Source organism: Aplidium turbinatum, chromosome 17 (genome assembly GCF_918807975.1).
Source record: "Aplidium turbinatum chromosome 17, kaAplTurb1.1, whole genome shotgun sequence".
NCBI classification, from domain to species: domain Eukaryota; kingdom Metazoa; phylum Chordata; class Ascidiacea; order Aplousobranchia; family Polyclinidae; genus Aplidium; species Aplidium turbinatum.
In genome coordinates, this window is record NC_137488.1 from 9,674,015 (window position 1) to 9,698,390 (window position 24,376).

Sequence of the window (24,376 nt, forward strand, 5' to 3'; positions counted from 1 at the left end):
AAAGGAATAAACGAACATGTAATGAAGCAGAAAAATTTGAAGTTTCTTTAAGTTTTAATATATTTCTATTTAATGAGTGACATCATAATTGGTTTTTCAAAATGAGACAAAAACTTATAAGACAACGACATATGACGTAAGAAGGAGCAGGGAAAGAGACGTAAAAGTAGTCTACAATCAGCCGTGGCAACATCACACGAAACAGCAGAAAAAATTGCCAATTCTGTAAGAGAAAACGTTTTGCCAAGCCTTATGTAAATTGTTTCAATTATACATTTAATTTACTACAACTGCATTGCCATTTATGTTTGTTTTGATATCTTAAAGGAGGTGGTATTTTGGTGACGGCTTTGAAACCGGGGAGGGTACTTCAAGCGAAATTTCAAAACTGTAAATTAAAACATCTGAATAAAGTTATAAAGCATACAGTTTGTAAAAATTGTCGGTAATTTGATACCTCGAGATATTTTTATTGCAAAACTTTCTGAGGTGGTATTAGATGATTATTCTGACATCATATTACCTATGATGTTTATCACCATCTCAGTTGGGAGCGCTGTAACAAAATTGCAAGTTATTACTTACTCTAATATAAAAAAGCAAGCTTAAAATACAACTTATTGTAAAATTAAAATATTAAAGAGCGATTAAATAGAATTTATTCTTGATAAAGAGGTTAAATTACAAGCTGGCATTCTGATACGAGAAACTGTTTTGAGTCGCGGCACTACTAAAAAGTCACGAAAGAAAATGATGTGTCGAAAAGCAATTTATCCATTCCGCTGCCGGTTTTTCTTTTCAATGCTTTCTTATGAAAACTTCATCTCTACAGTAGAATCCACATTCTCATAAAAAGCGACTAAAACAACTTACGCAAGACTAATGACAGCAACATTTCCACCAGACAAAATTGGTCGTCACAACTCGAGTCCTATAATTCGGATACCTTTTTTATAAAACGATAATTGGCAAAACGACCGAATCCAATGAGTGGATCGACCAAAAGTGACGGTGCATGTTCAGACAATCGCATCGGGACGCCATAAGCAAAAGTCAACCCATTGAAATATTTACATAAATTTAAATCGCTGATATATATATCTTACTTTACTGGAGGGGTCTGGCAGTAACCAATTCAATGCAATAAAGTACTTCACAACTTTCGTAAAGACATGACAACCACAAGCACGTTTTACATTTTGATGATTAGACAATGTCGGTAACCATCTGTTTTGTCTTTGCTTGTCTATTGCAGTTTTTTCATCTACCTTGTGGGGGCAGCACATACTATTTTTTGTAACCCAAAGTAAGCTTATGGATGCAATGCATCTGCAGCAGACAGGTTACATTTTTGAACACAATTCAAAACATCCGATGGAATCAACTTACAGCATATTTCTAGTTTCAGGAAGAATTGATTAAATTAAATTTATTTTTGAATATTAACACTCCAATAAACGCGCGACATTCTGGTATCACGTAAAAAAAACTAATAAAAATTGAAAATACAAAGACAGTAGAAATTTACAGACATGATAGCGAAGTAGTTTGGGGCTCCCAATTTAGCAAATTTAGATGAAACTCTAAAGAATTATGTGTAAGCTCTTGAGCACTTATTTTAAACTTTATCCTATGGATAATTTCTCAGTAGTTTAACGACGGCATTCATAAGCTGAAAACATTTTTGATTCTAATCGACATTTTTTAAATGTTGCAAGTTCCTTAGCAAATGTTTTGAAACACCACAAAGCATTATTGTCCATTCAAGCTAACATAATCAAAAAGAAGAAACAAGGTTTTCTTAGAGCGGTGTTGCAAATCACCTTGTCCAACTGATTGTTGTTTTTCAAATGCAGATTAACAAATCGTTATCATTCAAATCACTTTTATGTTAACTTCATACCATATGACGCAAAGCGAACGATTCAGCATCAGAATTATCTTTTATACATCAGTTATATATCATGCAAAGATTTTTATTTTCACACGAGTCAGTTCAATCATAGCTGTCAGAAGATACTTCAATGTCTTGATCAGTTATCATACATTTATGTTAGTTGACGCGTGTCTCTTGGCAATCTTGCCGCTTACTTTTAGCCGTTTGACCCTTATCGTGATAAGTGCCATAAACAGTCACGCCTTTAACTGAACACGACCTTTTGTAGTGGTTCGGAAAAAACAAAATTCTTTTTCAGCAGGTTTAGTTTTATGCTCTTGTTGTAAACAAACTAGCTATAAACGGACAAAGCAAAGCAACTTTAGCGGATGTAACATTATTTATGTCAAAAACATTTGAGTTTGTTTTATTGATGTCCTATTTCTTTGTAGAGTAAATATGCTAAATCCGTTGAAGTTACTTTGTTTTGTAAGCTTTGTCGAATTGGTTATATAAAAACATTTGCACTTGTACAATTTTGAAACTTCAAACAATTAAGATTAGCACATGATCAAGCTACATAGACTTTAATTTGATTGTAAAACCTAAGAAATAAAAAAAAACTACTTTTTACTACAATATATCGTTTTTCTTTTCATTTATCGTGGCGATATTGTTACAATAAACTTTGCACTTATTTCAGCAAATGGATACGATCGATTTTGTCTCCAAACACGCCTAACCGCCGCTTCTCGCTTCCAAGTATACACTCCTGGTGGCTTAGTCACAGTTTACTGTTTATTCAATATTCCAGAAGTGAACAGAATGATTTTTCAACACCTTTATGCATCCGAAATTTTGACCAGTGAACCTGTGCTGATTGCAGCAAGAGTAAGTATTTAGCATCATTGCAGATAGATTGGGATTTAATAAGTTTAAAATATCAAACTAACTTGATAGAACTGGCATCTAAGCATGCCGTTTATCTTAAGTTTACTTCAACAATGCAACTCGGTTGACAAGCGTAGTAGTTCCTAAAAAAAAGCAATCGAGGGATATGACCTGACACACTAGTGCTCTGGTGGAGGGATAAGTGTTACCTTGGCTCCTTGTTGGCAATGGTTTAATCTTATGAGAGGCAAGTCAAAAACTTTAAACGAGTTATCACTTATCAGTCAAAACTTTAAACATTTTTTTTAAGTTTAAAAGAGAAAGTACATCTAAGTTACAATATTGAAACGTCATCAACATGCTACGAAATGGAAAAAAAACACTGTCACTCCAACTTTGCATTTTTCTTAATTTTACTGGTTTGAGCACCTATGTAGTGTCAAAAATTCTTTGTTACCATTTTGAGTAGCAATAGGAACTTGCTACGTTTCATCTTGTTCTTCAACGCTCTTTATACAGTAGAACTCATGTACATGTAACATAGCTTGCAATATTTGTCACTTTTTCCAGAACAAAAGCATTTCTTTTCTGAGAAGGGACTCATTTGTCAGCATGTGCTTGCTCAGCTGTTCACAAGGTGTGCCATACCCACGTTTCAATTACTTGGTCGGAAATCAAGTCGAAGAACCAGCGAACGTCAATGTAGGATGTGACGATGTGACAAACATGAAATGCAAAGGTAAGATTTAAAAAAAAAATGTTTACTGTCTATATGCGCATTGCAACAAGCTTAATGTTACAATAGTTTGTACTTCATCACTTGGTTTGTTTATATTAAAATAAGCATTTCAATATTTTTTTGTTCATAAAAACTTTTATAATAGTTGTTGAAATAATCTTTTAGTGGGCAAGCACATTTATATGAAAAATTACATTGTTCCAGAAAAGTGTCCTCCCATCAACATCGATGTCCCAAATGGAGTGGTGATGTGCACAGCAGGAGACTTTGACGGCTCAGTTTGCAAGCTTCGTTGCCATAGTGGTTTCATAGCAAGAGGAGTTACAGAGAAAAAATGCAATGCTGGGAGTTCTTCCTGGTTGCCGGATGTTCCATATCTTTGTGAAGGTTGGTAATGTGTTTCAACATTTTGGAAGTTGCTAAATTCCAGAAAAATGTGATTTTGTAATTTAGTTTCGAAATTCTAACCTTCTTTTCATCAATAATTGTCTGAAGTTGGAATGGCGTATAGGCAATCTCACACATAACCCCTTTGAAAATCCAGAATACCCTTATCTATGGGACCTATGATTAATTAATTCATTTACGTTTGAATAACCAAGCTAGCTATTCTTGTCATTGCTATAACAAAAAATAATCTTTTACATAGCAACTTGTCCGCTTTCCCTGTTTGCTGTGGAGAATGGAAGAGTGACCTGCAGCGATAGCACTTTTGTCGGCTCCGTGTGTACAATGGAATGCAACAGCGGATACCGGGCGGTCGGCAACACTGAAAAACGATGCGATCCTTCACAACGTGTGTGGACCCCCACTGAAGAATTTCGATGTGAAGGTAACGAAAGAAATCCAGTGGCGGAAAACCAGTGCACTTTTACGACTTTTGCTACTGTCGCGGTATCGGTTTTGACTGAGGAACAGGTTTCGGGTTGATAGACAAGCCAGCTTAGTGTTCTTACCTCCTCTATAAGCACCAAATAAAAAATATGTTTTTCAATGGTAGTAAGCCTATTTTCAAGTCCCTTTTTACATGAAAAAGCTTTTTCAAATGAATCAAATTTTTTTAACATGTTAAGCATAAGCTTTAATAAATATGTATTCATTGCAGCTGCTGTTCAACTTGCTGTATGTACTGTTCTGCCCTCAGTGGCAAACGGTGATGTGGAATGTTCAAAAAACAACTCAGTGTTTTCACATTGTACCATGACTTGTCGAAGCGGCTTTTATCCCACCGAACCAGTGGTACATTGGTGCTTTCCTAACGATGTTGGGGGTGGCCATTCTTGGCATTTGCTCACCCATGACAACGTACCTAAACGTGCAACAATTGAAGAATCTATGACCTGCACAGGTAGGCTTGAAAAGTGTTTTAAAATACTTACAGTAAAACACTGGAACCAAACATTAAGCAAAAGTGCTGTTTTTAATTGTCAATATCGTTTGTGCAGTTTGTTTAATTAACGCTTCATATTTGCAGAAATAATCACTCAAAATAGAACCCGGGAAATTCAAAGAGCTACTTTAGAAAATAACAGTAAGTATTCTACAATCTTGGTTATGTCAAGTTAGATCAACAATAAAAAGATTTTAAAAATGTTTAAAATGCATCGCTCTTGTAGCGCTGGTCAGTTGCAAATCCGGTGCAGTGGAATAACTTTGTAATCTATTGTCAGTAAATTACCGAATTGCTGCATCTAAAACCGAATTTTTCTTACAACACTAAACGTTACAAATTACAATCCGCTTTATTCCATTTTTCGCCTCAAATTAAACTTTAATTTAATTTTAACCAAAGGGTAGTTTACTATTAAATAGACCACTGTGCAGTGTGCACTAGCAATATGGGTAATAAACCAACTTTTAAAACATTACAGATTACAATGCTCAGTTAAAGCGGTTCAGTTACTGTAGCATGCCTATCGAGGATCGTACACCGTGCCGGATCCATCATGCTAGCCGAAGTGTTTGCGTACGGCAAGGATGTTGTTGGAATGAAGAAAATGTAAATACTTTTCTTCATATGCTTGTTATTCCCGGGCCATCTGCTCACCCAAATGAAACCCGGGTTGTTAGTTCCTTTCGAGAGAGCAGAGCGAAAAACAATTGAAGCTGTTTTATTTAAAACTACCTCGCCAAATGAAAAAGGAAAATGTTCACTTCAGCTGCAGATAACGCAAATAGCTTACCTAAAACAAACATTTTAGCTTTGAGTTGATGTGTTTGTCCTAACACTTCAATTAAAGTATGTACAAAACAGTGCATTTTGTGTAATCTATCTACCACATCTTGACACTGCTTTCTTTCATTTTTTTTTTTTTTGCTTTCTTTCACACCTTGATTAAAATGAATTGCATTCACTGTCTTTTGAACTTTTTGGCATTGAAATGCAGTGAAATGCGCTTTGGTTGCTGATGCTTGTGAACGAAAAATTTTAAATAGAAAGACTTTTATCATTTTTTTCTTCAAAATTAAATCAACTAATGTTATTCGTTTTTTTGCTTTCAGAATTATCCATCCCGTTGCTTTCGTTCCATCAGAACTCCAATCAATCCATACTTAAAGGTAAATATCAAACAGTTGCTGAAGATTTGCATTTGTGAGCAAAACATGCAAACTCTTTAAAAAGGTTTCACTTGAGTATGATGTATGATATGTCAGTTAAATGCATTAAATATCACGTTTTGCAAATACCAATGCACCACTGAATTCAAATTTACTTCAATACTTTCAGGCTCCCAGAGGCGACAGAAGAGAGCGTCAGCAACAGCAAGTTGTCATAAATCCCCATGCGCCATCGAGACTCACAGCGGCTATCCTTGCAGCTGCGGCTGTGCACTATGTTGGTGTTTCTCGACGTAAGTGCAATGTAATGTTACGTTTTATTTTTGTAAGAGTCTTTAAGCGTCTGCCAACAGGGTTTTGTTCGAGATAAAGAAGGCCACCAACAATATCAAGCCAGAAAACCAGTCCTTGCTTGACATTAATTCAACGTATACAAACGTTGAATCAATATAAGCCATAACTGATCGGGCTGGTTGAGAGCCTATGCAAAACCGAACTGTGTTAGCAGTTCTGTTGCTAATCGCAACGTAATATTATTTTAATTTTGATATAATCCATGTATTTGTGTCACCAACTAAGCTATATGTAGACAACGAGTACACTCAGCTTCTTAGTTATAAACTATGTTAGTTGTATCAGCGTATTTTACAAAGCTCGAAATATGTAACGTAAATTTAACTATTTGTGCGTAGCCTAATTGGAGATGTCATATATTCTTTGCCTGCAATTATTGTTCTCGTTCTATTTCAGCAAATTCACTTTCTTGGTCACAACACCCAAACGCTGATAGTTCCAGGATGACCTGTGGCTGCAAACAACAAGCAGGCGTCAGCGAAAGATGCACAGTCATTGATGGATTCCGACGAGTGAGTTTTGATGCCATGCTTTTAATTGTATCAAAGAGCTTTTAGTTTAGACTGATAAATGTATTTTCAAATTTGTAGTTTTTCAAAAAATAAAAAGCAACACCTAGGCCAATCTTGCTGCTTTTCAAAATGCAGAAATCTGACGTTATCATGCTTCTTTTGTTAGGTACAGCAATTGAATGTCGCGAAACCTAAAAAGACAGGAATCACTAAAAAAGTTTGCGGAGGTGTCGGAACTGACTCTGCTAAATGGCCGTGGCACGCAGTGGTTTACTTCAAAGGTCAACTCTGTGGAGGAACTCTCGTTGCTCCTCAATACGTCATTACAGCTGCTCATTGCCTTGCGTGAGTTATATGTTTTCACTTGTATTTCGTTACATTATACCTTTTGTAAAGTTATAAAATTCTTTCATCTTATGCAGTAGAAATGAGTAGACTATATTGAGGCGGCCTACTATGTAAAACGACCAGTATGTTTTTCTAGTTGAAAATATTCTTCCATGCTTTTATTGCAATTTGATGTACTATAGGCTGCTATGCTGAAAATATAGATACTCTAACAGATATCATAATAATGTGAATTTTATAGTACAGTATAACAGCGCTATAGCCTACCTATCTGAGACATGTTACTCCTAACGCTTTAAAGTAGGTTCTTTTACTGTTAACGCAATATTTTTTGTTCAGTCCAACCAGCGGTGCTCTTGACCATTTGCCTGGACAAAAGCTGGTTGCTTTGGGAGCGACTAACTTATCAAACAACGCTGATCCGCATCTGCAAATTCGAAACATTCAAACACTTCTCAGACACCCCAACTACACGTAAGTTGGTTTCCTCGAACTACATTGTTAAATGCGGTAGAGAAGTAGGGTACTCATGGATGTAGCAGTGTTCTTGTTTCCAATGCGAGTTGGATGATCATAAAATATGAATTGTATTACTTTGTGCAGAGATGCTACCGGATACGCCACCAATGACATCGCTGTTTTGAAACTAGACCGGCCCGTAGATGTAGATGGATATTATGTGCGACCGCTATGCCTTCCAGAAAACCGACAGCCATTATCAACGGATGACTGTTTTGTGACGGGCTTTGGAAAAGATGGTAAATTTTTCTAAAGCCAAATGTACTTCATAAAAACGCTAGAGATCAGCATTAGAACTTATTCTAATTTTAACTCTTTTTTATGCACAACTAGATTGCAAGTGTGTGTGCAGTAGCCTACCTGCGTTCCGTTTACTCTTTAGTCATATTGCAAATGAAGCATAACATTAAATCATAAACAAGAATACAAATCACGCTTGTTGATAATTTTGCTCTTTACGGTTACAATAGCCTATTACGATTTTTCTATTTGAACGGCTTTTCTAAATCTAACCAGCTATGCCTTTATTGCAGATTCAGTTAGCCTTAGTTCTTCAACAATACTTCGAGTGGCTCGGGTACCTTTGGTTGCAAGGCATAAATGTCAACAATATTACCCAGGACACCGCTTGACTAACACAAACATTTGCGCAGGAAGCACAACACCTGGATTTGCTGACACGTGCAAGGTAAGAAGAAGACTAGATAATTAATTTGCTTTCTCGTTAAATTGTAGGTATTGTCTGGAGGGGTGGTTCTGCATCACGTTAGGATTCTCAAAACAAAAGTTAATTTTGATGATGCGGTGAGACCAATGTGCTGTCTGATCACTAGTAGCTTTTCCGAGTAGATCATCTCAAGTAAAGGTTTAAAGCATCTGTGTTTACAAAAGTTTCTTTGTTCTTAATATATACGTTGTTTTTAGGGTGACTCCGGCGGCGCGCTGACTTGCAGAAGAAGAAGTGAAAGGAACACTCCTTGCAGTTTTTATTTTGCTGGCATCACTTCATTTGGAAGAGCTCCTTGTGGCCAAGGAACATCTGGCGTTTATACAAACGTCTTCGTCTTTCAAACTTGGATTCGTCAGACCGTTTGGATAATGAGTCACAACTTCTAGTTTTTTGTTGATTGAAGCTGAGGCTCAACTTGTTTTTGTTTTCTGTATTGAAACGTTGCAGTTTGAAAATTGACACTATTTGCGAAATATCGTTTATGCAGTAAACGAAGTTAGCTGACGTCTACAAGCCATATTTCTTTTTTACCATAATTTAGTGGAATTTTGACAAACTTACTACTTTGTTTTTAAAAGGTTCAAAAGCTTCAACATAGAGTGCTTTTTTGCAAAATATATATATCCCATTTGTAACTACTAATTACTTAATGTTTGAAGGAATCTTCAGTATGGCTACACCTTTGACTGAATAAATCATCGTAAGAAGGTTGAAGAAAGTATGCAAATCGCTAACTTATTTACTAGCCTACTAATCTAATTTGAATACACGTGAATTCTGACTTTTTTGTTTGTGCCATTATTTCAGATTTGCATTATTTATTGCGTTTTGTTAAAATTGTTTTATTTTTATTGTACATGTCAATATTTATGCATTCTCTAATATAAAATAACATTCATCCAAAAACTGCTACATGTAATGCGAAAGTTGACGTTTAACAAGCAATTGTTCTGTTGAGCACGCAAACTTGCAACAAGCCAATTCATTCAATAACCAGCTTGCAATCTTTTGGGGAGTATTTACTCTTGTGCTCATCAAAAAGCTCACGCAACTTTTCGACATAAAGCTCATGCATCTGAAACAACTCTTCTTTGGTTGGATTGGGGTTCTTTTTGATTTCAATTGGTTTTCCAACTGCAAAACAATTACACAGTTAGATACAAACGGTCTTGCTTGTAGGCTACTCGAAAATTTTTGTTAAAAAATTGTGCTTGTAGTAGTAGATTATAAAAGTTCTAAAGGAAAAGGTTGAAAAGAAAATGACCAAAAATCAGTTTGCAATCAAAATCTTTGATAAGACAAAGTTCAGTAGATGAGCATTTTTTGACGGTTGCCTTAAAGTTGTTTTTTTTTGCTTTTCATGAAATGTTGCCGTAAATCTTCCTCAAACCAACGTTTGTATAGCAAAAAGTGATTTCATGTGTCATTTATTTATTGTGTTTTGTTGTGTGTTTCAAAACCTTACAACGCTGTACGTTTATTAAACTAAACTTAATCGTACATTTTGGTGTTGTTTCATAACAAAAAGAAAAGTTATCCCGACCGAACAAACCAACCCCAAAACAAAGCACTCCATTTTCTAAATCACTTCGTCTTAGTCTCAATGCTTACCACTTTACTACGGATTACAGCAAATACATTCGCTTGGTTTAAAGTGCAGAAAGTTAGGCAGCCACCTGGAATTGTTTCTACAAAATTCGCTTTATACAGTGGATTGTATTCAAGAGTTTTCTATTAAGCGGTAATCTCACCTACGGTATGAACAGCTTTCCTGTAAGGTATCAGGCCCCAGTTGTATTGGAATATGCCACGGGCATGAAACAACGGGAGAGCGAAAGTAAACCACTTTTGCGCGTGATCTTGAAAAAACCGAAGCCACGATCCAGGAGGATTCTTTTCTTGCTCCCATAGTGCATGGTCTCCGAAAGAAAACACAGGAACCAACGGTATCCTTCATCACAAAAAAAACAGTAATTTGTAGAAGAAAGAGATCAAAAATTGTTTAGAAAATTTACGTGTGCTTGTGTGCAAAATGCAACAGGAACATTGTGACTCTAGGCAGCCAACCAGTTGATACAACGCCTGTACACGTTGTATCAATGCAAAAATGACTGGTTTGGGGGTTGAGTAAGAACATTCTTTGGATTTAAATTAGCAAATGTTCCTTTTTTAAACCAAATAAAAGAATAAATATATTGTATAACATGATTTAAATTGTGTATCGCTGCCTACATCTTAGATTAAGTTCATAACATATTTGGGATCGTCCAGTAATGAAATAATAGGCCTACTGCCACAGCAAATCCTTGTTCTAAAGAAAAAGACTGCTAACCCATTAGTCACTGCCAGTTTTATAAATCCATATCGTTCCTTCAGAATTATTCTTACATCTCCAGGCCTTGCATTTAAAGACTCTGGTGCGCCTCCTGCGAAAAATATTATTTGTTCATTGAAAGTATTCAAAGTACAACATCCAAAGTCGCTACACTAATTAGACTTGGGCTGTATCATTGCTCAATGTTATCAGAAAAAACAGTAGTTACACTGGGCGTGATACAATAATATTGTAAAAGTATGTTGCTAGGTAATAATAAGCATACCTAACGTCGTTTAAACGTTATTCTTGCGCGTTTTTATAATCAAATATATTGTATACTATTGCTTAGCTCATACAAAATGTGATAACTCAAATTTTAAGATAACGTGTATATAAATGATTGTGTTAGACAACAAATAAAAAAGTTGTTACATAACGGCTTTACTGTGATAGCACAATTGCATTTCTCAAACATTCAGCTGTGCAGACAAGGATATAATTCAAGTCAACCTTTGCTGGTGAAGCCAAATGATTACACGCTTATCATGACTGTCGCGGACGAGAAATGCCAACCCTATCACGATGCGTTCCTTCGAGATATTAGCTTTAAAATCGTCTCAAGTGAGCGTTTTGTCTACGACTGCAGTCAATCTAATTTTACCTTCAATTTTTATTTAAAGTTTGCGTTTTTCTCGGAGAGCTATTTATGCACATTTTTAAAGAAAAAACATATATGTCTCATCTATAACTGAGCGGCAGTATAGTATAATGCCCTTTAAGACTTGGCATAATGAAAACGCTGATATAGTTTCCCTTTGGCACGTGAATAATTAAAACTATAGACGTTGGTTCAATACCCCTCAAGAGCACGTGGATGTCTTTGCCAAGGCACAGAAAGACACCTTTGAAGGTTAATAAGAACATTGACTTTTGTCTTGTATATGTTACGTAATCGAATCTTCTGCTAACCGGCCAGTAGCCTGGACACGACAAAAAGAAACTAAACAAGCAACATTATTTAAATAGCATTGTTAGTTTACAATAGACATGCGCATGATTGCCAAACGTGTGCATCTATGTTGAATTCTCAGGTCAATCAATATGTGTGTTGATAATATGGAAAATTGTAGTCCCATTGCACTACACTCAGTTGTAAAATATAAGACAGAACTTAGAAAGAAACAAGTCCTCATACTTATACGTGACATGACTTACCTGGTATTATGCAACATATGTGTCCGCCGTTTGGTTTGTTCAGAATATTCAAAACAGCTTTCTTAGTCGATGGAATTAAACCTGAGAAGATGCAGTGCCTTGTTAAAAGTTGTTACATCAAAAATATAGTTTGTTTTTAAATATAGCACGGCTACCAAAACCAATCAATGTGGTAGCATTCATAATATATAAGTACTGTGGTCTATTTAAATCTGAACAAGCGCAATAATTAAGACCTGTCGTATTCTGTAAGCTGGAAAGGCAGTACGTTGAACGTGGCTGACAGGATCAGTATTAGTGGTTCAAGGTCAAGATCTTTTTAAGTATACACACTACAGGGACTAAACTTCAGAAGAAAGGTTATTAGCAGAAGAATAAAATTTGCATGCCCAATCAAATTAATTGACCCATTATACACCAAAAAGATTACCGGCAACAAGAAACTAAACTTGTCATTCCCAAACTTTTACTTCCGAAAGTGGATGAAAATGTACTTTTTTGTTATAACATTTTTATAGAAGTAAATAGGCTCATACAATTGTGCAACTGCAAGTCACTTTTAAAACAAATTGTTGAAAACTGCAGTAGTCTGTAGTAAACGTCTTGCGCTGGGCATCTTTCAAACAATGTTAGAAACAAAGTACCACACCTCCACTCATTATATAATCTCTGTGGATTGGTATTCGAAACCAGAATGGAAGCATGGTAAGGTAAGACTTAAAGCCTGGAAATATATCGTTGAACCAGGAGCCGTTTGTGCAGAAATGCGTAAATGCTCCGATGCATAAGACTCCATGGGGGTGGATTGCAAAGATGTAGTTGCGTCCTGGATCAAGTTCCTCGGTTTTGTGCAACTGAATAAATATTTTCTATTACCTTGAAAAATTGGAAACAATCATTGAAAACTAAATTTTTGTTCCTGTTTTCCACTCAACATTTTGAGAACGGACATAAAATAACGTGCTCGGCTGCGCCTCTGTGCGGATGAGCTGAAACTGCCTGCCGTGTAAAACGGTGAGAGAAAACAATTCTAAGATAGATGCAACGCGAAAGGAAGACACAAATTTCTAATCATTTACTTGCAACATAGCAACAGTATTTTAATAATGAATGTTTTTGACTTACCATTGTAGGAAAAAAATTTGACATGTGTTCCCATAATTTCCAATTGCGAACCCATATACTTCTTCGGCCTCCGTTCTCAGGTGTATTTCGGTCCAAATACAAAAACACAAGGTATGCCAAAACTAGAGGCCAAAAACTCGTGAAAAAGAAAAGATAGATGAAAAGTATCACGGCAGACGGAGCTGAAATGCATACACAAACAATAAAAAAACGACATTACAAAAATGAAGATACAGTTAGTAGTATTTAGGCTACGGCACACAGAAAACAATTAGACTACGGTACTATTTATTTTGACTAAAGTTGGGATCTAAAAAAATACTGATCTTACAATTCAAAGATTTTATTTTTGCGATCATGAGACTCGGATAATTTGTTCTGAAATGCCAGGGGTAAGAAGTAAAATATCCGGAAAATCTTAATCTTGGAAGTTTTAATTCATGCAGAAGAAATCAACCAAAATTATAACTTTTAAAAATAAAACAAAAACAAAAACTAATAATTGCAATAGTTCGGTTTCAACTCACCCAAAAACAAAAAGGCAAACACAAAATGTGAAACAGCGAATGTTTGAAGTCTTCTGTTCAAGGGAATGCGAAAAGGAGCAAACCCAAACATCTTGCAAGCTACAATTGCAGTTCCCACAAGTAAAACTGAATGATTAGCACCTTTTTACGTGTATTTGAGACTTCTAATAAACAAAAATCTTATATTTGTTAATCAGATGAGTACGAGTGCTTAGTAGCCTATTAACCAAACAGCAGTAGTTTTTTTTTCACTAAAAACCAGCAATCCGCATACTGTGAAACACGTTTCTACTATACCGAAGGCCTTAGCATAGAACGCTCAGACTGAGTGATGCAAACTCTCATAATATGTTTCATTTAGTTTATAGCCTTTACAAGGATCAAAATTTCATTTCAAGTAATAAGTTAAAAATTTGTTTAAACACAAAACAGTTGCAAGTACATTTAGTATGTCTGGAAGTTGTTTCACTGATCCTGTTAAGCTTTCTAAGCCTAGATTGAAACACGTTTCATAAACAGCACTGCAAAGTAGTTTGACTATGACTATTTTTAATTTCACATTCCATAAAACTTTTAAAAGCCTGATTTTGGCTTCTTTCTTTTTTCATTTGTGACCGTGGTTTTGAGATCAAAATACTTTCTAGGTCTGGATTGCCAAAAGTGCGGCCCGCGGCCTGTGTGCGGCTTGCAAGCAAAATTTGAAAGCTTTGTCTGGACTCCTGTCCTACCAAACTTGTGTACTTTATGATAAAGAAGACTAAGTAGTTGTAGCTAGATTTTCAAGTTTTTGCAATTCAATTCAAAGGTAGTGGACAAATACTACAGCATGCTACAAAAAAACTCATGGTGGGTTTCAGTGACGGTTTTGTGACTTTCGCTGCCAAGAACGAGATTGTATGGTGTTTGTCAACTCTTTCGGTTGTGGTCTTGAATGTGTACCAACCAAGATGCGGTTGGAGAAAATGGAACTGCAAAGAAGATCAAAATGAAAATCAGCTTTCGTGTCGTAATCATTTTTTAGAGTGGACACCGGTACGTTTTTATCATAATAGGTCCCTTTCCTTCCAACTTAAACTTATTTAAGTTTGGCAGAAGACCTTGAAACAGCAGGAGTGAAAGAAGAGGATGCTGCTGATAGAGTAGTGAGAAGGACTGCAACATACTCCGGCGACCCCACTTGAAGTTAGAATAAAGCTAGAAGAAGATAGATTATAAGTTTTGGCACCCTGTTCTTCAGTAGATAGAGTAAGGAATACTGTTTTAGGTCTGGTTTTGCCTTTTCTTAAACTATCCCAGCCAGCAAAACTGGTCCTTTTTACATTGATTCATTGTCTGCAGACGTTGAATCAATGTAAAAAGGACCAGCTTTGCTGACTGGGATACCATTTAAAACATTTTAACAAGCAGAAACTTTCCTGTCAATCTCGATGACGTCGTCCCGCCGTTGGTTAAAACTTCTGGAAGCATGCAAAACTGCCACGATCAAGATTACAAAGAGGTAGAGGTTTTCTCAGTCAAAGGATATCGATTCAAACCATCAATCGAAGCACTGGTTGTTTGTATAGATTGCTGTTTGCAAAACTGATGGACTTGTAAACAAATAGATGCAATCAAGTATTCAGTTGAAATATTGATTGCATATTTTTGTGGATTAGGCTCTATAAGTTACACTTCTCAGTGTTTTACCTCCTGCTTTTAAATTGTAAGCTACATTACAATAATGGAAGTGATTTTCAATATCACATATGTCACACCTCTATTAAAACAAAAATCAAATTTAATGAAAGGTTAAACGGTTTAAACATATCTTAAGATTAAACCTATCTGAAATGCTATTGAAAGGTTAAACCTATCTGCTTATTAATTATCAGGACTGTAGCGCCTTACCTATGATACCCCGCTCCCTACTCACAGTGCCGGATTAAGGGTCCGCTGGCCTGTAGGCACATTTTATAAGTGGCCCGAAAATCAGGGTTGCCAACTAAAACATTAGAATTATCAGTGTTGTCAAATCATTGTTACAAAGATCGTTGTTGCAACTATAACACAGGATACCGTGCAAAAACTTGGTCATATGCCTAACTAAATAACAACTTTGCGCGTTTTTGCGATTGAAAACGCGTTAACTAGTTTTTGAAGGTCAACCTTACGGAGTAGATAGTTTTTAATACACAAAAGTGCCAATGTACCAAGACGTTGTTGACACATTGTTGATCGTTTAACGTCTTTAATTCGTTTCAGTTGTGTAAACGAGCGTTCCCCCGAGCAATTCGTAGCCATTGGACATAAGTACAATCTAAGTGCTACTTCAGTGTTCGGAAAGGCATTATAAACACCAGTAGTGTGCAGCATTTTAAGCATCTTCTGGGCACTTCCTGTTGTTTCATCGCGTCTTTGCTCTTTATAGTCTTTATACCAGCACATAAACTGACGAAATTTTGATGGGAAGTCGGAAGAAAGGTCCTTTGAATACACATCAACTAGACCTGCAACAGCAACATCGATGTCTTTAACAGACATGGAGTCGTACTCAGTCAAAACTCCATACCTCTGCAGCACCATGGAATATGCATCGATACGTTTCTGTAGTGCGCTCTTCAGTTAGTCGATAATCACATAAAACGTGTTGATTTTAAATTTTTGCTGGCCCGACATTCCTTCCACATCATCTGCAGCAGCTCCATCACGGACATGCTTCTGTCGCTTTGGTGCTCGCTGACTTTCAGATTTAGGTGCTGCTGCCACAGCGATCACGTGCCTGCTGCTCATAACAGTCAAAATTCTCTCTGCATTCATCCAAGAATTTATCCAAGCTCTTCAGATGACCAATGGCTGGTGTCAGTTCGATAGTGGAACTTTGAAGCAACTTGCTACTAGTATTGAAGTGCTGCAAAATATTGTTTTGAAGTGGCAACATGTTTCAATTCGTCTTTTTTAACGAATTTTGCTACCTTTAATTCATCTGGAAAAACAGAGCTATTAAGATAAATACTTATTAGTTTAAAAAGTAACTTAATTATTTTGGAAACATGACTAAATTTCTACTGATTTTAAAGTGGCCTGGATTTTTGACTGGCCTGTAGGCACGTGCCTACTTTGCCTAATGGTTAATCCGGCACTGCCTACTCAGCTATAACACATTCTTATTCTACGCCAGTGGTTCTTAACCTTTACTAACCTGCCGAACCCTTACACTAATCTGCAAGCTTTCGTTGAACCCCATTATTTTCGCTAAATCACAAAAAAACAAAATCTACCATATTTGATAGTAATGCATTATGCTGTATCAGTGAGACTTCTGTTATTGTTTTTCCGAGACCAATAATGAGATTCGAGGCTTTGTCTCGGAAACAGTAATTCTCTTGTCATTTTCGCATGCAAACCTGTTTTGTTTTTTGCTTTAACATCCACCAGAACTAGGGTTGCCAGATTTTTTTTCTCAAAACAGTGAACATTTCGAAAGCGCGCGGCCACACCCTCAAAGTTCTCAAAAGCATGCCAAAACACGCGCGACCGCACCCTCTAACGCAAGCCACGCACCTAAATGTGCGCAACCACGCCAAATATGCAAAGAATTATTGCATAATATGCAAAAAATTGTTGCAATAGGCTACTATGTGTGATATTGTCTGACACAATTCAGCTTCACAAAATGAGAAACATTCTTCTAATTCTTCTCTGTTTTTGGCAGGGTTAGAAAATTCAGAAATTACCTTAAACACAAGATTTTGTATGTCAAGGGGCAAGACCTTCAGAGCATTTTTGACACAGTGGTGCAATATATGGTTGCTATAGTGAGCAGCAACAATGTTTCCAATTTCTTCCTGGACTAGCTTCTGAAAGACAGAGTTATTTACTCCATACTTTGCAGAAGCATTGTCTGCACCATAGGCAGAAACATTTGCTCATGTTGAACCTTTTTCTTCAACTACATGGCAGAGCTGTTGCTAGAGCGGGAGTCTTCAAAGGGGCTTTCATAAAAGTCCAAAATTTTAAAACATAGTCCTTCCTCTACTGTGTAGTATTGCGCAGCCACGGGAAACATTTTTCTAAGTTATTTGTTTGTTGTTTGAGGCATCAGTAGATATAGAAAAAGGAATTCTTGTTTTTAAGTCTTTTACTGCAAGCTGCGTAGACAATGGGCACAGTTGGACTACATTATTTACTATAGCAGAAGCTTTCGTTCGTCCAGCAGTCATTTCCTTGGCAAATCCTTCATCTCCAAAAATCTGTTTAATTACTTTCATTCCATAGTCTTGTGCATGAAAGGAAATGTGGTGTTTCGTGTTTGAGACTATGAAAAATATAAGTCAATTCAGCAGCTAGGCTACCACATTTTCCTCTTGCGGAGTACGGTATTAACCTTCACACAAATTTAACGACGCATTCATCTGTTGTGATGCAGCAGCAGATTTTACAATATTTGTGTGCTTACGTGCTTGACTATGTTATTTATAATTAGGCATTTACACCATTGCATGAAATGCTGAAAGTCACATTACACAGCTAGCACCCTGCTTTCTGTAGATCACTATCGCACTTTCTTAACCAAGATGAAAACGTGGAATCCTTGTCCCAATCTAACCTATAGGCTACACACAGTTTCGTCTTTTCTTTACTTTTGGGGGAGTATCTGGGCATAAGGCCCTGTATAGCTGTGTAGGCTAGTGAGTGTGTAGTCTATAGCCTAGCTAGACCTATAAAAGGCTATAATTAGCTGATGGTTACATTTAACGTGTACGCGCTAAGGTCAGTAGCCCAATACCCTTCAAGTAAAATCATCAATCATCTAAATTCTAAGCTAAGACAGTTGCCACTATGTGTTCTCACATGGAATGAATTTGAATTTAAGGTGGGTTAGAGTTTGTGTGGGTTAAGTATCGGCAAAAATTGAAGATCGTCTTGTCTTAACAGATGCAAATTTGTTTCTTGTATTAGGCCTACCACTCTTGCAAAGTTAACAAGTTTAAAGCTTACTGCCCTGTAGACTGTAAGTTATGGCAGGTTTCACATCATCAGCACTTTTCGAAATTTCAACTAGCCTAACTTATTAGCCACATCACACATGATTAAGTAGCTGGCCCTGGCCTACATAGACTATAAACTAACAGTTAAATGGTCAAACTTCTAGACTGTTAGTTGCTCTGGCTGGTGGCTTTCAGTTTGTAAGCTACCTAGGCTGTACACTACGGTGTACACTCCATCCACTGTTGGACTTCGCGCTGGCCAAGCCTGGCTTTGGGAAAATTACACTGAGGTAGCATCGTAGGGTTTTTTCCCCAAAGCACCAGACTCATGTGCTTTTAGTTTCTAAGCAGCAGAAGTGTGTGGTTACTGGTTAATCCATGGCTATTGGCTAAAATATATTAACAGAATTGTTGACAGAAATTAATTGTTGACAGAATTGTTAAGAATAGCAGAATAGTGAACATGTTCACTATCACTATTAGCATAATAATTTACAGTGAACATTTTCTTAAAATAGTGATTTGTTCACTAAAATAGTGAACATCTGGCAACCCTAACTAGAACAGAAAACGCATGCTCGCATGAATACTATCGAAGTAACGAAGGGCATGAGAACGACAAGGGCAATTTTTGTAATAAGAAGATAACTTTCAATTTGTGGGCACCAAAACCTTTGAAGATTTGTTGTGTTGAAGTTTCTTTTTGCATCTCGCTTTCTTGAAACTCGATAATGTCATCCAAGTATGGACTCTGCCCTGCCCTGGCGCCTGCTGGTTTTGTTGGCTCTTTTCTTTCCATAAAGATAAGAGTTAAACTGACTGGTAAAGCGGTGATCGAATACCTTTCAATGCATTGATCAACACAATCCCCTGCAATGCAGCCTCAAAACTCCTCGACTCCCCAGCCTGGCCCCCGCGACCTAAGCTGGTGGACTTACCCCTCCGGGTGCATCGTCACCCCTAAATCACGCCGCTCCCCGCCGCCGCGGGGTGTGGCAGGCCGGTTTTTGAAAGTCTTCGACCTGGCTATGTTTGTTTGTGCTCTCTCGCCGTGTCAATTATTTGTACCCGTGCGCTGTTGATGCAAATAAAACAGTTTAACACTTCTATTTTTACCGGTAATGTAGCCTATCAGTGCCTCTGGTTTCGATCGCTAGCCTCCCCGACCCAGCTGGGCGAACCTGCCTCAACGTCTGGCGGTCTGGCCAGTGCACATCCGTGCTCGCCGAATGAAAGCTTACTCTTCTCCAGTGAGTATTAATTACACTCCCACCTATATATATATATATTTTTTTTTTTTATTACAGTATATTGATTCATCGAGCCTCTGCTCCACATTTTTATTGAATATTCGTCTGCCACGAGAGCCAAATTATCCTTAAATGGTTCGACTCTCTTCCTCGTGGGAGATCCCAATTTTATCCGCTCTGCCTACTGGCAGACCGGGTATAAGAGTCAAAGTACCTGCGCGAGGACGCGTGAAGGAGACGTGGGCGCTGCCCGGCGGTCAATTACTGCCGGTTCCAGCGTCCACACGCGATGGGTCGCCCGGTCCGTCGCAGGGCTTCATTCTGGGCTATGCAGAAAGAGCCTGTCTCCCTGGCCCGCTCCACCATTCTAAATTTGTGGACGGGCCATATAGTGTTTCGATCCACACTCTCCCTCCACAGGTACCTCGACTCCCCAGCCTGGCCCTCGCGACTTAAGCTGGTGGACTTAACCCTCCGGGTGCATCGTCACCCCATAAATCACGCCGCTTCCCGCCGCCGCGGGGTGTGGCAGGCCGGTTTCCTAAAGTCTTCGACCTGGCTATGTTTGTTTGTACTCTCTCACCGTGTCAATCTTTTGTACCGTGAGCTACTGATGCGAATATAACAGTTCAACACTAGTGGTGCGATACTGACGAGCCCAGCCTCATGGGCGAAACACGGTGTCTATCGCTGTCAATTCTTGCTACAAATCGGCTGCCGAGAAACAAGTATGGACTGTTAATATCTGCTGTTGTAGTATCATAAGCGAATGGGTGACGTATCCATTCTGGATATTGCGTTTGTTCAGGAAAATAGTTTTGAAATGAATTTTGCAACTTCTGTAAATGCTCAGTAATACTGGCTTAATCCTCTGAACTTCTGCAACTTCGCCATTAATTGCTGTATCGGAACTACTTACTTCCTTGTCCAGACGTGGAAAGTTAGCGAAGTTGTTATTTTCCAATCGCTGCCGCCTGCCAACACAACTGTAATTTCCTCTGAAAAGCACTCATTTGCTCTTCAGCTTCTAATACATTTTTACCACCTCCTTGCATTTGTTAATTTAGCTGATTGAGAGCACTAAAGATGTCAGCCAAATAAGCCAAACTAAGGATAAAACTTGAGTCCTCAAAGTGTTTTGAACGCCAATGGTTGAAACTTTTCAAGAACTCCAATAATTCTGTGTGCAAACCAAAAACGCGATTCATCACTTTCCCTCTCGATAGACGTCGTACTTCAGTGTGGTTCAAAAATGTTTCCAAACGTTCGGGCGTTTTCCCCAAACCCCTCAAACAGCTTCGTCGAACCCCAGGGGTTCGATCGAACCCTGGTTAAGAACCACTGTTCTACGCTAAAACGATTTCAATTTCACAGCCTTGGTAATGGAGAGCCATTCATAAAGCTTCAGCATACAAACCAAAAGTTGAACCATCATTGTTAGGTGTTTCGATTGTTAGATGCTTTGTAAGTTCTTTTCGAAGAAGCTGTCGAGCAGCGTAACTTGAGCGGGGTAAGGTTAAGTAACTGCATAAATGTTGGCTAGACAACCGAGTGGCGAAAGCCCTGGTTTCGACGTTCAAAAGGGTGCCGGTTTTACACCGCTGAAAAGCATGCGATTGTGTTTTTGGCAAAACCCTGAAAGGCATATCTCGGTGGACAAAAAGGCTGTCTTATTGCCTTCCCGTTCACTTAATTTAAACCTCCATCAACAAGACTGGGCCCAGGGAGCAGATATTTGTAATTTTTTTTAAATCTAAAGCAGTTCACTGAAATCTCGTACATTTTTGTAACCATAAATCTAAAGTCATCTTTGAACCGATTTTGTTTGTATTGGCGAAAGTTATGCCTAACTGTAAATAAAATTTCAACCACTCAAGTCAACATGATAAAATCTTCTTTTTGTAAAGTAATCTCATCCTAACTTTTTCTGCAAACCATCAGAACTTATGATCGCAAAAAGCCTTATTCAAGTGAACTTATCTAGCCAGGAAATCAATCGGGGCTTGTTGAAGGTTTTAAGACCCTCAATTTTATGTTAATTCAACAAGTCTGCAGACGTTGAATCAGTGCAAAAAAGATTGATTTACTGTCTGAGGAGAGTGTTAACTTCTCTTTTTAGGCGTATTATTGCTGCTATGAAAAAACTGCCATCGCAATTGTGATTATACATAGTAGCCTACCGTAATCACTTAACAAACCAGACAGACCATTTATACCACACTGTAAATGAGAAAATGACTACCACTGAGCAAATCTAACGTGCTTGTTTAAGAGTTTGGTTTGCTGCAGTGACCTTTGAACACTCTATTGTTCTTTCTTTCTGCAGGCTCTGTTGACCACGCCGCGTTTCACCTATTCGACGTTATCTTATGTCGGTTATTGAACTATAGCCAGTTTATTTTGATAAAGTCAACCTACTTGGAAAGGCAGAAGTTTGTGCAATCACAAAATTGATGCACAAAATTCCTAGAGAAAAAGAGATGTTTCTTAATTTGTTTTTCAAACTTTGTTGTTGAGAGAGTGCTGCTGCTGCACCATATGACGGGATTTTTGATCCACGCGGAGCCTAATTATGAACTAAGCACTAACTACGCGGTTCTTCAAAACAAAGAAGAACTTCCACTTTTCAACGCTTTCCTAAAGGCTTCATATAGACGACCTGTGCTGTGATTCTAGCTGTGATAAAATCTACCCGACGTTGAAAAAAAATTAAAGCTCGATATTTTCTACATGACTCTGTGTGGTTACTTTGTGGTTTTCTCTCTGGTTGTACATTAACTTGTGCGCTGTCGAACGACATCGACCAGCAACCCACCACACTACAATGTGCTGATACAGCGTTTCGTGGCTAGTCACATAAGATATTAATGACATACTGGTAGCCTACAGGCTACAGTATAAGCAAGCGATTAGTCAATTGCATAAAATACGTCAACTGGCCTATAGTTACAATCAGGAAACCATAAATTTAACACAAACTTTACCCGAAGTGTTCACACAAGGCTTGCTATAGATTGGAATGAAGGAATATTATAGCCTATGCCCTAAAGTAAGCCTACCTTCATTACACAGTAATTTTTTTGAATTTTTAAGGTATCATATAGAAATGAAGATTTTATTATAGGAAGGATGAGAGCAATCTTACTCCTATTTTCCACATTTACTCATTTTCATATCAGCAATCGGTTAATTGCAATGGTCGTGTACGTCATCCATTACCACTACGGCTGGGCCTACTTGCTAATTGTAGCCTAATCACATAAAATTTCAATCAAAGTCTACGATTCCTTCCCCTTATATGCAATTAATAGTACCGTAGCATAAGTTTATAATGCGTCTTCATCGGTTAGAGAGCAACGTCTTAGCCTCTAAATGTAGCCTATACGCAGGGCCCGATTAACCATGAGGCACACGAGGCACAGGCCTCAGGCCCCCTGGTTTTAGGGGCCCCCAATTTGTTTTACATTAGTAGTGTAAGTAGTGAAAGTTTGTTGTGCCAGTGTGTGTGCACAGTTGTTATTTTTGAGTAACGATTTCAAATTGTGTAACGATTGCTAAATAGAATAACGATTCCGAATAGTCACGCTTTTGGCGAAGTTACTGGCAATGCTAGGCAAAAGTAGAGCACTGCTACTCTGCATCGAAAGCGATTGCCAATAGGGGCAAGCCCGCAACCAGGGGGGGGGCATTGGGGGCATTTGCCCCCTACGAAATTTTTTGAAAATTTTTTAAGCGTTCTATGCAGTATGAAATGTATTATACGTCGTACACGTACAGCCATACTGTGGTAGAGTGTAGGCTATCAAAACCGAAAGTAGGCTATGCTGGTTGGAAGCTATGCTAACGATTTTGTTCGATAAATTAGGCTGGCATCCTCATTATCTGTTTCGTCATCACCTTAAAAAGCGTTTAAAAACAACTAAATAATTCGAGATCAAAAGCAGCTGCGATAGCGTGGTGAATAAGCTACTCAGTTGGGCTTAGGCGTTTGTAAATCTGATTTTAAATGAATTCTTGAAAGTGAAAGGCCAGCAAGTGCGATTGATGCGGTGTCAGCAATAGAATCCCAAAAAGAGTTTTATCCAAACATTTACAAACTCTTGATAATTTTGGCTACACTTCCAGTCTCAACTGCTTCTGCAGAAAGAACATTTAGCTGTCTACGACGCTTGAAAAGTTACTTTAGAAGCACTATGGGCAGGACAGGCTTTCTGGACTAGCTCTCATGCAAATCCATCGTACTCAAATTCCAAGCGCGGAATTGGTGTTAAACGAACTTGCCAAATCAAATAGAAAGTTAGACATTATGCTCTAAATTAAAATGTCATTTTGCATTTGCAAAGTCAACTTCTTTGGGCATACAAACATAAAAACTTGTTGAGCCAACAAAATGTTTCAGGATTGTAATTTGTAATTACCGTGTTGAGTTTATTCATATGTATCTGCT

The 24,376-nt window shown here is 37.7% G+C and overlaps 1 protein-coding gene and 1 pseudogene across 1 annotated transcript; one reads left to right on the plus strand and one right to left on the minus strand.

The window, feature by feature from the left end:
- Window positions 1-2,701: 2,701 nt before the first annotated feature.
- LOC145786161 (uncharacterized) lies at window positions 2,702-8,978 on the plus strand (annotated as a pseudogene).
- A 63-nt stretch (window positions 8,979-9,041) lies between these two features.
- On the minus strand, window positions 9,042-15,000 carry LOC145786400 (2-acylglycerol O-acyltransferase 1-like). The gene is made up of 7 exons (XM_082598046.1): window positions 13,713-15,000; window positions 13,186-13,367; window positions 12,710-12,914; window positions 12,061-12,141; window positions 10,861-10,954; window positions 10,280-10,479; window positions 9,042-9,662 (listed from the first exon to the last, which is right to left on the minus strand). The coding sequence occupies exons 1-7, from the start codon at window positions 13,801-13,803 to the stop codon at window positions 9,511-9,513; spliced, it is 1,005 nt and encodes a 334-aa protein (XP_082454172.1). The 5' UTR covers window positions 13,804-15,000; the 3' UTR covers window positions 9,042-9,510.
- Window positions 15,001-24,376: the final 9,376 nt, after the last annotated feature.

Coding starts and splice junctions, on each gene's coding strand:
- LOC145786400 (XM_082598046.1), bottom strand. CDS start 13,803: ATGTTTGGGTTTGCTCCTTTTCGCATTCCCTTGAACAGAAGACTTCAA. Junction 12,915..13,185: donor CAAATTTTTTTCCTACAATG/GTAAGTCAAAAA, acceptor ATATTTATTCAG/TTGCACAAAACCGAGGAACT. Junction 10,955..12,060: donor CATATGTTGCATAATACCAG/GTAAGTCATGTC, acceptor TATTTTTCGCAG/GAGGCGCACCAGAGTCTTTA.